Raw genomic sequence first — 15,422 nt, 5'->3', positions numbered from 1 at the left:
GCTGATATATGTAAAGCAGCTAAATGGTCCACAACACACACCTTCATTAAACATTATTGTATGAATGTTTTAGCATGCCAGCAAGCAAATGTAGGTCAGGCAGTGGTACGTACTCGTTTTCAAAAGTGCAACACCCACAAGTTAGCTGCCGCTTCTGATGGGGACTGATTTACAATATATGCAGGGCATGTGTATGTACAGCCACACATGCTTCGAACAGAATGTTACTTACCCTGCAAGTATCTGTTCGTGGCAAGTACAAATTCCACTATACTTATTGAGCCAATTCATGCAGGAATAATAATGAGTCCAACATACTAGTGTAAGGCAGTTAAATATTTTTCTGGTATTCCTTCATGTTGACTCTAAAGCTCCTGAATGCTGAAGTTAATTTACATTTTTAAGTTCCAATTGATGCAACTTCCAGTAGAGAGATCCTGATTCATGGTCGTGGGCCAGAATTTTAGAGTTCCCAAACTGTCAGTAGCAAGGAGAATCTGCAGGTCAGCTACACAGACTACTCCGCATGCATTGTACAGGCACTGTTGTGGCTCTTTCTAAAGATTCACCAGGCTAATGTTCCAATTCATATAGCTTGGAATTTGACATTGCGTAAACCTTTTACTTTCCCTCAGATGTTTGTGCTTTGTAATTTGTTCATGGCAGTGAAGTGCACAAGTATTTTGCTGTGGTAGCTGTATTACCCATAAGCAGCATATTGCCAGTTCGATCATGTAGTGGTCCATTTTTCAATCTGGGAGCAGTGTTAAAGCATAATATTGATTGGGAATCCTTGTTCGGTTTAGCGTCCAAGAATAATGTCTATCTTTTATATGTATTGTTGTCTGAGCAGCTGGTGCCACTCATTAATGCCAATGAGTAAAGTGCTGTTACTTTCACAGGCTTCACATGGTTGTTAGGTCTCAGTAATGTTCTAATTTTAGGTTTTGTGGCCTCTCTGTGTCCCTCTAAGTGACTTTTCTGAGAATGTAGTTTGATTTGCTATGACATCTGAGGCCAATGGGAGGTTGTCTGACCTAAGATTCCCTTTATTTTCAGCTGGATGTTGTGTTGGAGACCAATCTTGCAACAATCCGGGTGTTGGAGACAGTACAGAAGAAGCTCTCGCGGTTGTCTGCTGAGGAACAGGCCAAGTTCCGGCTTGACAATACCTTGGGTGGCACATCAGAGGTCATCCACCGGAAGGCTCTGCAGAGGATATATGCTGACAAGGCTGCAGATATCATTGACGGTCTGAAGAAGAACCCGTCTGTCGCTGTTCCTATTGTACTGAAAAGGTATGCTCAGAAGTGATATATGTTGCACATTTGTATTGTTTAAATGTTTTGTTAGGGTTTCTTTCCTGTTATGGGAATAATTCTCTTTTACATCCTCATGTACAACTCCTGCTGTGCTATGTGTTGTATTTTGCATGTGTTGTTTTGCCTGTTACCTACAACTTTGTGTGTGACATGTGTGGCTCTAGATTCACATGTTCTACATACTCATGCCATCTAGTCTTAGATCCAGACATTTGCGACTTGTTTTTCTTCAAAGAATTGGTCACTAAACTTGTGACTATCCTTTGTCCACAAGCAAGAGCACACTGGCTCCACTAGAATTTCTTCTGACTCTACCAAGTGACTCTCAAGAATGCACCTAAGACAATGTTATAACAAAACAATAGCTGTGTATTATCTGTATATGAACACCTTGAATACAAATGGCTAAATGATATCTGCGAGAGGAGGTATATAAATGTTAAACAGTGTAGAACTAAGAGCTGATTGGCTTTAGAGGATACTTAAAAGGAGGCAGATTAACAGGTTGGTACCGGCTCTCTCTTGTGGTAGTGTGGGCAAGCAGTTTAGGCTTATCAAAGGATAGTGCTGAGCATTTGTTGTACACACAGAGTCAGTAATTGAAACACAAACTCAAGACAAAATTCAACACCAATTTTAAAAAAATAGCAGATTTTTATATTGATTTAGACATTAAGATCAGGTAAGTACTTTACGAGTTAGTGATATTTTAAAACCTAGAAAATACAGCTATCAGATCTGCGGCATGATCCTCAAACACTGTAATGTTATCCTATGTGGAAAACATTCACTGCATAAGGTCAGTTGCAAACTACTTACAGGACTGTTCTTCTGAATTTAAGGTAAGTAGGGACCAAGGTGCTTAGAATCGCCAGCAGTTTCCGATTACCTGCCCTGGTGTGTTCAGACGCAGAGGTGCTGGTCACAAAGATAGCCTTAAAAAGAAAAGAGTGGCCAGGGCACACCCGTGTCGTAGATCCTGATAATGTTCAGGAATCAAGCAGATGTCCGGTCTAGAAAGATGATGTGTAGGAGTTTACTATAGATGCAAGTGGGTAGTCAAAGTCTCAATCGCAAAGACTACGTTGTACAATAAGTCCAAATATCCAGAACAGCCAGATGATAATAAATGGTCAGAGTTACAGTCAGATGACCACATGTAGCAACAAGTCCATACAGCAAAACAGCCAACACGTGTTTCGTCTTCAAGATTTTGTCAAGACTTTGGAAATGCGAATTGTGAATAAAAGCGCGGTTGAGGCATAAACGAACTGAAGATGGTCATGGATCTCCAGGTGCTGTCAGTGCGCGCTGGAGAGATCAGTAGGTGGCCATGATAAGCCTTATACGACGGAAAAAAAGCCCGTGCCTGGCGGCAGGACTGGTGGGAAAATTTGTTAAATTATGAGGAGTGCCCAAGTCATACCAGTCCCACCCCCAAGGTGGACGAGCTGAAGTGGACACTACTTTTGAAATCCCTCCATCTTGCGTGGAAGGAATTAGGCCACTAGGGTTAAGGCTATGCCCACTTCCCAAAGGAAGTGGTCATAAGAAGGGTGTAGTCACCATAAAAGTGAGTAGCCCATTGGCTACCACCTGGCACTCCCTGTAACATCCCTAAATTCAGTATTAAGGTGGCACCCCTGAACCCAAGAACTCAGATTCCTGGCAACCTAAGAAGAGCCGGACACCACAGAAGTTGCATCAGCAGAAAAGACTGAAGACACCAACTGACTTTGCCCCATCCCTACCGGCCTGTCTGCAGCCTTCAAAGAACCTGCACTTAAGACAATTTGTCCCTCAGCCCACCTATCTCCAAAACCTTGGAGTACCACCTGCATTCGAGAAAGACCAAGAACTGCTGTGGACACAAGACCTGTCCAAAAGAAACAAACTTCAAAAATAAGTCATCTGCTTAAGGAACTGCGAAACTGCCTCTGCACCTGATGCCCTCGGCAAGAGTCCACCGTGGGCTGACCCCTGCTGGACTCCACAGAGATACCTGCAGCCTCAATCCAAGGACTCCCCCTGACAACGATCTGCCTGGTAAGCTGTTTTCAACCCCAAAAGTCACCCCTGCACCTGGAGCCCCTGGGTCTTTAGGAGCTGGACTGTCTGTGTCCCTATGACCCCTGGCATCTCTGCTTACCTGGCAGTTTTGGGCTGTCCTCGCCCGGCCTCCTGGCCAGAGCCTGCAGCCTGTTTCTGAAACTGATCTCCTTTGGATAACATTGCGTGCCAGACTCTGTGTTGGCACCTGCACCTGGACCTGGCTGCCCCAGTGCCGCTGAGGGTGTAAGTTTGGTGCTGCCTTCTGGCCCCTCTTATACTTACCTCAACTTCAGGAGATAGAGTCCTGACCCCACTTTACTCACCTGTGAGCAGTGCCTCATCAGCCACCCCCTTGTTAAATTGCTTAACATTGGGCGCCCAACGCTGTGTTGGCACTCTGCACCTGGCTACCCCATGCTGCGGAAGGTGTAGGTTTGGGGCTGCCTTGTGGCGCCCCCAGTGCTTACCTCAACCTCAGGAGACCAACTTCTGACACTCTTTTACTTACCTGTGAGCAGCGCATCTTCATTCACCCCCAACATTGGCCACCGACTCCGAATTTGACCTCTGCCTCCAGCCGCCAATGTGCCGCTGAGGGCGCGCTCTTGATACCGATTTGAACCATGCCTGGAGTTGACCTAAAACCCAGAAGACTGGATTTGTAAGTTGTGCACTTATTACTTGCAGAACTGCATTCTTCATTTCCTTCCATAGGTTAACACCGAAGACTCTGAAAATTGCACTCTCTACTTTTGAAACTGAAAAGTATTTTTAATTTAAAAACTTCTTAGCTTGTAACAGTTCTTTGGTTCAAAGCATATATAAAAGCAACTGTTATTTTTCTAAATTGGTCTCAGATTAATTAATGTCTCTCTTTTATTGCCTCTGTGAGTACAACAAATGCATATCAAGACTGCTTGATTAGCCTAACTGCTCACCCACACTACCACAAATAGAGCATTGGATCAATCTTTTTCTGCCTTTACAAGCCTTTAGGGGATCCACTGAACTCTCTGCACAGTGTACTTCATTGTAGTGCACTATATAGAGCCAGCTTCCTACATTGTTGGAACAGCAGTGCTGTCTGCGACCTCGCTTTTGCTGACTCCACTTGGTCAATAAGTGACTATATGAGTAAATCAAAGCATTGCCTTTAGATAAATTGCATGTTCGATGGCATCTGTCGCTGTAGATACGCATGTTTTGCATAGCTCGCCATCTGATGTTGGGTCGGAGTGTTACAAGTTGTTTTTCTTCGAAGAAGTCTTTCGAGTCACGGGACCGAGTGACTCCTCCTTTAGTCTCCATTGCGCATGGGCGTCGACTCCATCTTCGATTGTTTTTTTTCCCGCCATCGGGTTCGGACGTGTTCCTGTCGCTTCGAGTTTCGGAACGGAAAAACAGCAAAATTTCGTAAGATTTTCGTCGGTATTGTTGCGTTCGGGATCGGCGTAGTCAGAATCAACACCGCATCGAAGAGCTCCGGAGCCCTTCGGGGTAGTTTTCGATCCCCGTCGGGGCCTGCTCGGCCCGACCGCGTGTAGAAGAACGCCGATGGAACGGACCCTGTTTCGTTTCTGTCCCAAATGCCACAAAAAATACCCCTATTCAGACCAACACTTGGTCTGTAACCTGTGCCTATCACCTGAGCACAGTGAAGACACTTGCGAGGCCTGTCGTGCGTTCCGGTCCCGAAAAACACTCTGAGACCGTCGAGCAAGAAGACTTCAAATGGCGTCCACGCCAACAGCGCACCGAGAGTTCGAGGTACAGGAAGAGGAAGAAACCTTTTCGATACACGAATCGGACTCCGAGGAATTCGACGATCCACGAACCGTGAGTAAGACGTCGAAAAGCACTCATAAGAAGATTGTCAAGGCCCAGGGGACGCCACTGCCACCAGGCCATGGCTCCACCCATAAATTCGGTGACCGACCGTCGGCACCGAAAAAGGCCCAATCAGTGCCGAGACCGTCCGACTCCGGTCGAGACACCGGCACGCAGCCTTCTCGGGACCGAGAAAGTGCTGCAGACATACATCGACACCGAGATAGCGGTGTAGACACGGCTCGACGCCGAGACAGCGGCAACGATGAAGATCGACGCCGAGATGTTTCGACTCCGAAAAAGAAAAAAGCCACCTCGGAGCCGAAAAAAGATGCAGACAGGGTTTCGGTGCCGAAACAACCTGCAACCGACCCAGTTTCAGGCTCTTATACCGAAGAGCAATCAATGACCTCCCAAATGCGAAGGCATAGGTTTGAGGAAGACCCGCAATCCACCGATGTAGACCATACACAGAAACGTATTTTTATACAGCAGGGGACAGGAAAGATAAGCACCCTTCCCCCTATTAGGAGAAAGAGAAGACTGGAATTTCAAACTGACCAAACACCACAAACAAAAATGGTGAAAAGGGTTACTCCGCCACCCTCTCCTCCACCTATAATTCACGTCTCGCCAGCACAAACACCATCACATTCCCCGGCTCACACCACCATGAGCCAAGATGACCAGGATCAGGACGCATGGGACTTATACGACGCCCCTGTGTCAGATAACAGTCCGGAGGCATACCCTACAAAGCCATCACCACCAGAAGACAGTACTGCATATTCTCAGGTGGTGGCTAGAGCAGCACAATTCCACAATGTAAGCCTCCACTCAGAACAAGTCGAGGATGACTTTCTTTTCAACACCCTCTCTGCCACCCACAGCTCCTACCAAAGCCTGCCTATGCTCCCTGGTATGCTTCGGCACGCAAAAGACATCTTTAAGGAGCCGGTCAAAAGTAGGGCAATCACACCAAGGGTGGAAAAAAAGTATAAAGCGCCTCCTACAGACCCTATTTTCATAACTTCGCAGCTGACACCAGATTCTGTCGTTGTAGGAGCAGCTAGGAAAAGGGCCAACTCCCACACATCTGGGGATGCACCACCCCCAGATAAGGAAAGCCGCAAGTTCGATGCAGCTGGAAAGAGAGTCGCAGCACAAGCTGCAAACCAGTGGCGCATCGCTAACTCACAGGCACTTCTTGCGCGCTATGACAGAGCCCATTGGGATGAGATGCAACATCTCATTGAACATCTACCCAAAGACCTACAAAAGAGGGCAAAGCAAGTGGTTGAAGAAGGACAGAACATTTCAAACAACCAGATACGCTCCTCCATGGACGCAGCAGACACAGCTGCAAGAACAATAAATACATCTGTGACCATCAGAAGGCATGCATGGCTACGAACGTCTGGGTTTAAACCAGAGATTCAGCAGGCAGTTCTCAATATGCCATTCAACGAAAAAGAACTGTTCGGTCCAGAAGTGGACACGGCGATTGAAAAACTTAAAAAGGACACGGACACTGCTAAAGCCATGGGCGCGCACTCTACCGCAGAGCAGAGGAAATTACAGCACCTTCCGCAAAACACCCTTTAGAGGGGGGTTTCGGGGTCGGGCCACACAAGCCAGCACCTCACAGGCAACACCATCCAGTTACCAGGGACAGTACAGGGGAGGCTTTCGGGGCCAATATAGAGGAGGGCAATTCCCTAGGAATAGGGGAAAATTTCAAAGCCCCAAAACCCCTACAACTAAGCAGTGACTCACATGTCACTCACCCCCTCCACACAACACCAGTGGGGGGAAGAATAGGTCATTATTACAAAGCATGGGAGGAAATCACTACAGACACTTGGGTTCTAGCAATTATCCAAAATGGTTATTGCATAGAATTTCTCCAATTCCCTCCAAACATACCACCAAGAGCACAGAATTTATCAAAACATCATTCCGAGCTCCTGGAGATAGAAGTTCAAGCACAATTGCAAAAGAACGCAATCGAGTTAGTACCAAACACACAAATAAACACAGGAGTTTATTCACTGTACTTCTTAATACCAAAGAAGGACAAAACGCTAAGACCAATCCTAGACCTAAGAATACTAAACACATACATCAAATCAGACCACTTTCACATGGTCACACTACAAGAAGTGTTACCATTGCTGAAACTACACGACTACATGACAACATTAGACCTCAAAGACGCGTATTTCCATATACCAATACATCCATCGCACAGGAAATACCTAAGGTTTGTATTCAACGGAATACACTACCAATTCAAGGTACTGCCTTTCGGTTTAACAACCGCACCAAGAGTCTTTACCAAATGTCTAGCAGTAGTCGCTGCACACATCAGAAGGCAGCAAATACATGTATTCCCGTATCTAGACGACTGGCTAATCAAGACCCATTCGTTAATAACGTGCTCACACCACACAAATCAAATCATACAAACCCTCTACAAACTAGGGTTCACAGTCAACTTCGCAAAATCCAACATTCTGCCGCGCAAGATACAACAATACCTAGGAGCCATAATAAACACAACAATAGGAGTAGCCACTCCAAGTCCACAAAGAATTCAAAATTTCAACAACATCATACAACGCATGTATCCAACACAAAAGATACAAGCAAAGATGATATTACAACTCCTAGGCATGATGTCTTCATGCATAGCCATTGTCCCAAACGCAAGACTGCACATGAGGCCCTTACAACAGTGCCTAGCATCACAGTGGTCACAAGCACAGGGTCACCTTACAGATCTGGTGTTAATAGACCGCCAAACTTACCTCTCGCTTCTATGGTGGAACGATATAAATTTAAACAAAGGGCGGCCTTTCCAAGACCCAGTGCCACAATATGTAATAACAACAGATGCTTCCATGACAGGGTGGGGAGCACACCTCGATCAACACAGCATACAAGGACAATGGAACGTACATCAAACAAAACTACATATAAATCACCTAGAACTACTAGCAGTTTTTCAAGCACTAAAGGCTTTTCAACCAATAATAGTTCACAAATACATTCTCGTCAAAACAGACATGACAACAATGTATTATCTAAACAAGCAAGGGGGGACGCACTCAACGCAATTGAGCCTGCTGGCACAAAAGATATGGCGTTGGGCAATTCACAACAAAATTCGCCTAATAGCACAATTTATCCCAGGAATTCAGAATCAACTCGCAGACAATCTCTCTCGAGATCACCAACAGGTCCACGAATGGGAAATTCACCCCCAAATTCTGAACACTTACTTCACGCTCTGGGGAACACCTCAAATAGACTTGTTTGCGACAAAAGAGAACGCAAAATGCCAAAACTTCGCATCCAGATACCCACACAGGCAGTCCCACGGCAATGCCCTATGGATCAACTGGTCAGGGATATTTGCCTACGCTTTTCCTCCTCTCCCTCTCCTTCCTTATCTGGTAAACAAACTCAGTCAAAACAAACTCAAACTCATATTAATAGCACCAACTTGGGCAAGGCAACCATGGTACACAACGCTGCTAGACCTATCAGTAGTACCCCACATCAAACTGCCCAACAGGCCGGATCTGTTAACACAACACAACCAAACGATCAGACACCCAGATCCAGCATCGCTGAATCGAGCAATCTGGCTCCTGAAATCCTAGAATTCGGATACTTACAACTTACCCAAGAATGTATGGAAGTCATAAAGCAAGCCAGAAGGCCATCCACCAGGCACTGCTATGCCAGTAAATGGAAGAGGTTTGTTTGCTGCTGCCATATTAATCAAATCCAACCAATACACGCAACCCCAAAACATGTAGTGGGTTACTTGCTTCACTTACAAAAATCTAACCTAGCTTTCTCTTCCATTAAAATACACCTTGCAGCAATATCTGCATACCTGCAGCCTACCTATTCAACTTCCCTATATAGGATACCAGTCATTAAAGCATTCATGGAGGGCCTTAAAAGAATTATTCCACCAAGAACACCACCTGTTCCTTCATGGAACCTAAATGTTGTCTTAACTAGACTTATGGGTCCACCTTTTGAACCCATGCACTCCTGCGAAATACAGTTCCTAACATGGAAGGTTGCATTTCTCATCGCCATTACCTCTCTAAGAAGAGTAAGCGAGATTCAGGCGTTTACAATACAAGAACCTTTTATACAACTACACAAAAATAAGGTCGTCCTAAGGACTAATCCTAAATTTCTACCAAAAGTAATTTCACTGTTCCATCTAAATCAAACAGTGGAACTTCCAGTGTTCTTCCCACAGCCAGATTCCGTAGCTGAGAGGGCACTACATACTTTAGATGTCAAAAGAGCATTAATGTATTACATTGACAGAACAAAGAGCATCAGGAAAACTAAACAGCTATTTATTGCATTCCAAAAACCTCATGCAGGAAACCCAATATCAAAACAAGGTATAGCCAGATGGATAGTTAAGTGCATCCAAATCTGCTACCTTAAAGCTAAACGACAACTGCCCATTACACCAAGGGTACACTCAACCAGAAAGAAAGGTGCTACCATGGCCTTTCTAGGAAACATCCCAATGCAAGAAATATGTAAGGCAGCCACATGGTCTACACCTCACACATTCACCAAGCACTACTGTGTAGACGTGTTATCCGCACAACAAGCCACAGTAGGTCAAGCCGTATTAAGAACATTGTTTCAGACTACTCCCACTCCTACAGGCTGAGCCACCGCTTTGGGGAGATAACTGCTTACTAGTCTATGCAAAACATGCGTATCTACAGCGACAGATGCCATCGAACTGAAAATGTCACTTACCCAGTGTACATCTGTTCGTGGCATCAGTCGCTGTAGATTCGCATGTGCCCACCCGCCTCCCCGGGAGCCTGTAGCAGTTCGGAAGGTACCTTCAACTATTTGTATATATATTATTTTTACCTTAAATAGGTACATACTTAGTCACTCCATTGCATGGGCACTATTACTACAATACAACTCCTACCTCACCCTCTGCGGGGAAAAACAATCGAAGATGGAGTCGACGCCCATGCGCAATGGAGACAAAAGGAGGAGTCACTCGGTCCCGTGACTCGAAAGACTTCTTCGAAGAAAAACAACTTGTAACACTCCGACCCAACACCAGATGGCAAGCTATGCAAAACATGCGAATCTACAGCGACTGATGCCACGAACAGATGTACACTGGGTAAGTGACATTTTCATTTTGAATTGGGTACTTTTCCAAATTTCTAAAATTGCTGTTAGTGCCCTTGTTAAGTCCCTATAGCTTAACAGTAAAAACCTGAAAACCTGACTTCAGTTAGGACTGTAAAAATTTGTGTAGGATTTTTTCTCTAGCTCAAAAAGGTCCCACTTTAGTAAAAATGTGTACCTCAGAGGGGCAGGGTGGTTGAGCTCAGCGTCACCCCTTAACTGCAGCTTTCCCACAAGCACTTAAGGATCCTCTGGAAAATGTACAGATTAAAAAGAGGCTCAAACCCTACAATTGCAAGGCTCCACGAGCTACTGGCAGAGTATGACCAGGCTAATAGCTCTAATTCTGATGAGGCCACTGATCCTGCAACTCAGAATCAAGACAACCCAAGTGAGGGGGAAGAAAAGGACCCTCCTCAACTTGAAATATAGGAAGCTGCACCTCGGGTGTCTAGAACACCTCCCTCTAGCAAGTTTGGCTTGGGTACAAAAAACTCCAGAGATAGAATCTCTGAGGAAGATGCCCTCTTAGAGAAGTTAGCTAAGTGACTGGATCTGCAACACAGGATCTTCGCTATAGAGAGGGAAAGATCAGAAATGGGTTTAGCATACCTAAGGACATAATAGAACACCTTAACCCTACAATCCCCTTAAAGATTGTTCCCAAATATGAAGGTGATGACATCACCAAGTGGTTCACCGCCTTTGAGAGGGCCTGTGTTTTCAGAAAACGTAAGAATACTGGGGAACTCCCCTTTGGGAACTGTTCTCAGGACACTTTAGGGATAGATTCCTCATACTGGATGAGGCAGATGCAATCTCCTATGATCTTATGAAGGGTACGCTGATTGAGGGATTTGGGTTGATTCCTGAGGAGTACAGAATCAAATTCAGGGATACTCAAAAAACCCAGATCCATTCCTTGGTTGATTATATGGACTTCTCAGAAAAAACTCTAGGTGGCTGGTTGAAAGGTAACAATGTGCATGATTATGAAGAGCTGTACAATCCAATGATGAAAGACCATCTGTTGAGTAATTGTGTTCAAGAGAAGTTACACCAGTACCTGGCAGACCCGGGGTACAAGGGGAAAAATTGGGATCCCAGAAAGGCTTGGTGACCTTAGCTGCAAAAACAATGGACACCAGTCTGGAGGTCTTAACTGTCCTAACAGAAAGAATGCCTCTAGTGCACCTGCAGTAAATGCAGTGGTAAGTCTCCAGATGGGGGTGCGTGGCCAAGATGGTGACCAGAGCGGACGCTTGCTGATAGGCTCCGCTTCAGGCCCAGCAAATATCCTGACAAAGATCACCACCCAGACTCCCAACAAGTCGAAACTGGAGTCCTGTGGGGTCCGGGCAGACAGAATAGCCCTTTGAAAGCACCGATCCGCACTCTAGAGACGGACTGTGAGCCAAGTACACGTGAGGCCTGCACCGGCTGATGCAGAGCAAGAGAGTTAGCTCGAACACGGCCTACGTGAGCGAGGAGCAGGCGGCTGGTGGAAGGAGCCTCGCGGATTTGATCTCCGGATCACAACTGGCAGGCACCTGTTGGCTGGAGGAGCACAGACCCCTGAGGTGAGCGCGCAGCAGGAGCGGTAGGCCTACCCTCGAGGAAGAGAGTGAGATGCATATAGCCCTGAGTCTGCATACCCAACTAACTTAAAAACTTTAAACTCACACGGGGCATTGGGTGCTGCCAGATGGTAACCGCAGTGCTCAGCTCTGCATTGAAAGCCCTCTCTATAGCCAACAAGGAATAGTTGGGACTGATCTCAGACTTAAATCGGTTGAGTGCCACGTGGTGGCTTCATCTGTAAGGATGTGCCGGGGAAGCACCGCTCTGCTGCTGGGCCTACTCTGTGGGGGACAGATAGAGATGCAATGAGGGCTTCCTGAGACATTGGGGTCACACAACTGTAAAGTCCTTGTTGGAAGTTGGCTCTGTATATACTATCTCAAAGTAAGAGATAGTGTGCACAGAGTCCAAGGGTTCCCCTTAGAGGTAAGTGTAAAGAAATGGCTCCCTGTTGCAGTTACCCCCCACTTTTTGCCTGATACTGATGCTGACTTGACTGAGAAGTGTGCTGGGACCCTGCTAACCAAGCCCCAGCACCAGTGTTCTTTCACCTAAAATGTACTTTTGATTCCACAATTGGCACACCCTGGCATCCAGGTAAGTCCCTTGTAACTGGTACCCCTGATACCAAGGGCCCTGATGCCAGGGAATGTCTTTAAGGGCTGCAGCATATCTTATGCCACCCTGGGGACCCCTCACTCAGCACAGACACACTGCTTGCCAGCTTGTGTGTGCTGATGAAAACAAAACGAGTAAGTCGACATGGCACTCCCCTCAGGGTGCCATGCCAACCTCACACTGCCTATGCAGTATAGATAAGTCACCCCTCTAGTAGGCCTTACAGCCCTAAGGCAGGGTGCACTATACCATAGGTGAGGGCACCAGTGCATGAGCACTATGCCCCTACAGTGTCTAAGCAAAACCTTAGACATTGTAAGTGCAGGGTAGCCATAAGAGTATATGGTCTGGGAGTCTGTCAAAAACGAACTCCACAGCTCCATAATGGCTACACTGAATACTGGGAAGTTTGGTATCCAACTTCTCAGAATAATAAACCCACACTGATGCCAGTGTTGGATTTATTAAAAAATGCACACAGAGGGCATCTTAGAGATACCCCCTGTATTTTACCCAATTGTTCAGTGCAGGACTGACTGGTCTGTGCCAGCCTGCTGCTGAGAGACGAGTGTCTGACCTCATGTGGTGAGAGCCTTTGTGCTCTCTGAGGACAGAAACAAAGCCTGCTCTGGGTGGAGGTGCTTCACACCTCCCCCCTGCAGGAACTGTAACACCTAGCAGTGAGCTTCAAAGGCTCAAGCTTCGTGTTACAATGCCCCAGGGCACTCCAGCTAGTGGAGATGCCCGCCCCCTGGACACAGCCCCCACTTCTGGCGGCAAGTCCAGGAGAAATAATGAGAATAACAAGGAGGAGTCACTGGCCAGTCAGGACAGTCCCTAAGGCGTCCTGAGCTGAGGTGACTCTGACTTTTAGAAATCCTCCATCTTGTAGAAGGAGGATTCCCCCAATAGGGATAGGAATGTGACCCCCTCCCCTTGGGAGGAGGCACAAAGAGGGTGTACCCACCCTCAGGGCTACTAGCCATTGGCTACTAACCCCCCAGACCTAAACACGCCCTTAAATTTAGTATTTAAGGGCTTCCCTGAACCTAAGAATTTAGATTCCTGAAACTACAAGAAGAAGAAGACTGCCGAGCTGAAAAACCCCTGCAGAGGAAGAACAGAAGACACCAACTGCTTTGGCCCCAGACTTACCGGCCTGTCTCCTGCCTTCCAAAGAAACCTGCTCCAGCGACGCTTTCCAAGGGACCAGCGACCTCTGAATTCTCTGAGGACTGCCCGACTTCAAAAAAGACAAGAAACTCCCGAGGACAGCGGCACTGCTCCAAAAGAACTGCAACTTTGTTTCAAGGAGCAGATTTAAAGACCCCTGCAACTCCCCGCAAGAAGCGTGAGACTTGCAACACTGCACCCGGCGAACCCGACTCGACTGGTGGAGAACCAACACCTCAGGGAGGACCCTCCGGCGACTCCGAGACCGTGAGTAACCAAAGTTGTCCCCCCGAACCCCCACAGCAACGCCTGCAGAGGGAATCCCGAGGCTCCCCCTGACCGCGACTGCCTGAACTCCATTTCCCGACGGCTGGAAAAGACCCTGCACCCGCAGCCCCCAGCACCTAAAGGAACGGAACTCCTGTGCAGGAGTGACCCCCAGGAGGCCCTCTCCCTTGCCCAGGTGGTGGCTACCCCGAGGAGCCCCCCCTTGCCTGCCTGCAACGCTGAAGAGATCCCTTGATCTCTCATTGAAAACCATTGTAAACCCGACGCGTGTTTGCACACTGCACCCGGCCGCCCCCGCGCTGCTGAGGGTGTACTTTTTGTGCTGACTTGTGTCAAAACCCCCCTGGTCTGCCCTCCGAAGACGCGGGTACTTACCTGCTGGCAGACTGGAACCGGGGCACCCCCTTCTCTCCATTGAAGCCTATGTATTTTGGGCACCTCTTTGACCTCTGCACCTGACCGGCCCTGAGCTGCTGGTGTGGTAACTTTGGGGTTGCTCTGAACCCCCAACGGTGGGCTACCTTGGACCCAAACCTGAGACTTGTAAGTGATTTACTTACCTGACAAAACTAACAAAAACTTACCTCCCCCAGGAACTGTGAAAATTGCACTAAGTGTCCACTTTTAAAACAGCTTATTGTGTTTTATGTAAAAAGTATACATGCTAATGTAATGATTCAAAGTTCCTAAAGTACTTACCTGCAATACCTTTCAAATGAGATATTACATGTAGAATTTGAACCTGTGGTTCTTAAAATAAACTAAGAAAAGATATTTTTCTATAACAAAACCTATTGGCTGGATTTGTCTCTGAGTGTGTGTTCCTCATTTATTGCCTGTGTGTATGTACAACAAATGCTTAACACTACTCCTTTGATAAGCCTACTGCTCGACCACACTACCACAAAATAGAGCATTAGTATTATCTCTTTTTGCCACTATCTTACCTCTAAGGGGAACCCTTGGACTCTGTGCATACTATTCCTTACTTTGAAATAGTGCATACAGAGCCAACTTCCTACAGTAAGATATGGGCAAAATTAGATAATTCTAATGCTCCATTTTGTGGTAGTCTGGTAGATCAATAGACTTATCAGAGGGTAGTGTTAAGTATTTGTTGTACACACCCAGGCAATAAATGAGGAACACACACTCCAAGGCTTATTCCAGGCCAATAGGTTTTTATATAGAAAAATATATTTTCTTAGTTTATTTGAAGAACCACAGGTTCAAGATTTGAAGTAAATACATAAAATGCAAGGTACTTCACACAGGTAAGTTATTAAAAGCAATATCATATACAGTCGTTGTTAAAATGGCAATAAGCTATTTTAAAAGGGGACACAGTGCAAA

The 15,422-nt window shown here is 46.4% G+C and overlaps 1 protein-coding gene across 7 annotated transcripts in view; it reads left to right on the top strand.

Annotated features, from left to right (window-relative positions):
* Positions 1–15,422, top strand: part of SIN3A (SIN3 transcription regulator family member A) — a 558,946-nt gene that overhangs the window by 331,958 nt on the left and 211,566 nt on the right. For all 7 annotated transcript variants that reach the window (XM_069222171.1, XM_069222166.1, XM_069222167.1 and 4 more), the window contains one exon: positions 1,060–1,298. In XM_069222171.1, the coding sequence (XP_069078272.1) occupies positions 1,060–1,298 (239 nt within the window). The remainder of the gene's footprint in view (positions 1–1,059; positions 1,299–15,422) is intronic.

Source organism: Pleurodeles waltl, chromosome 3_1, assembly GCF_031143425.1.
Source record: "Pleurodeles waltl isolate 20211129_DDA chromosome 3_1, aPleWal1.hap1.20221129, whole genome shotgun sequence".
Classification (NCBI taxonomy): Eukaryota; Metazoa; Chordata; class Amphibia; order Caudata; family Salamandridae; genus Pleurodeles; species Pleurodeles waltl.
Note: the sequence above shows the minus strand (reverse complement) of the source record. Positions and strands in the feature narration are given on the sequence as shown.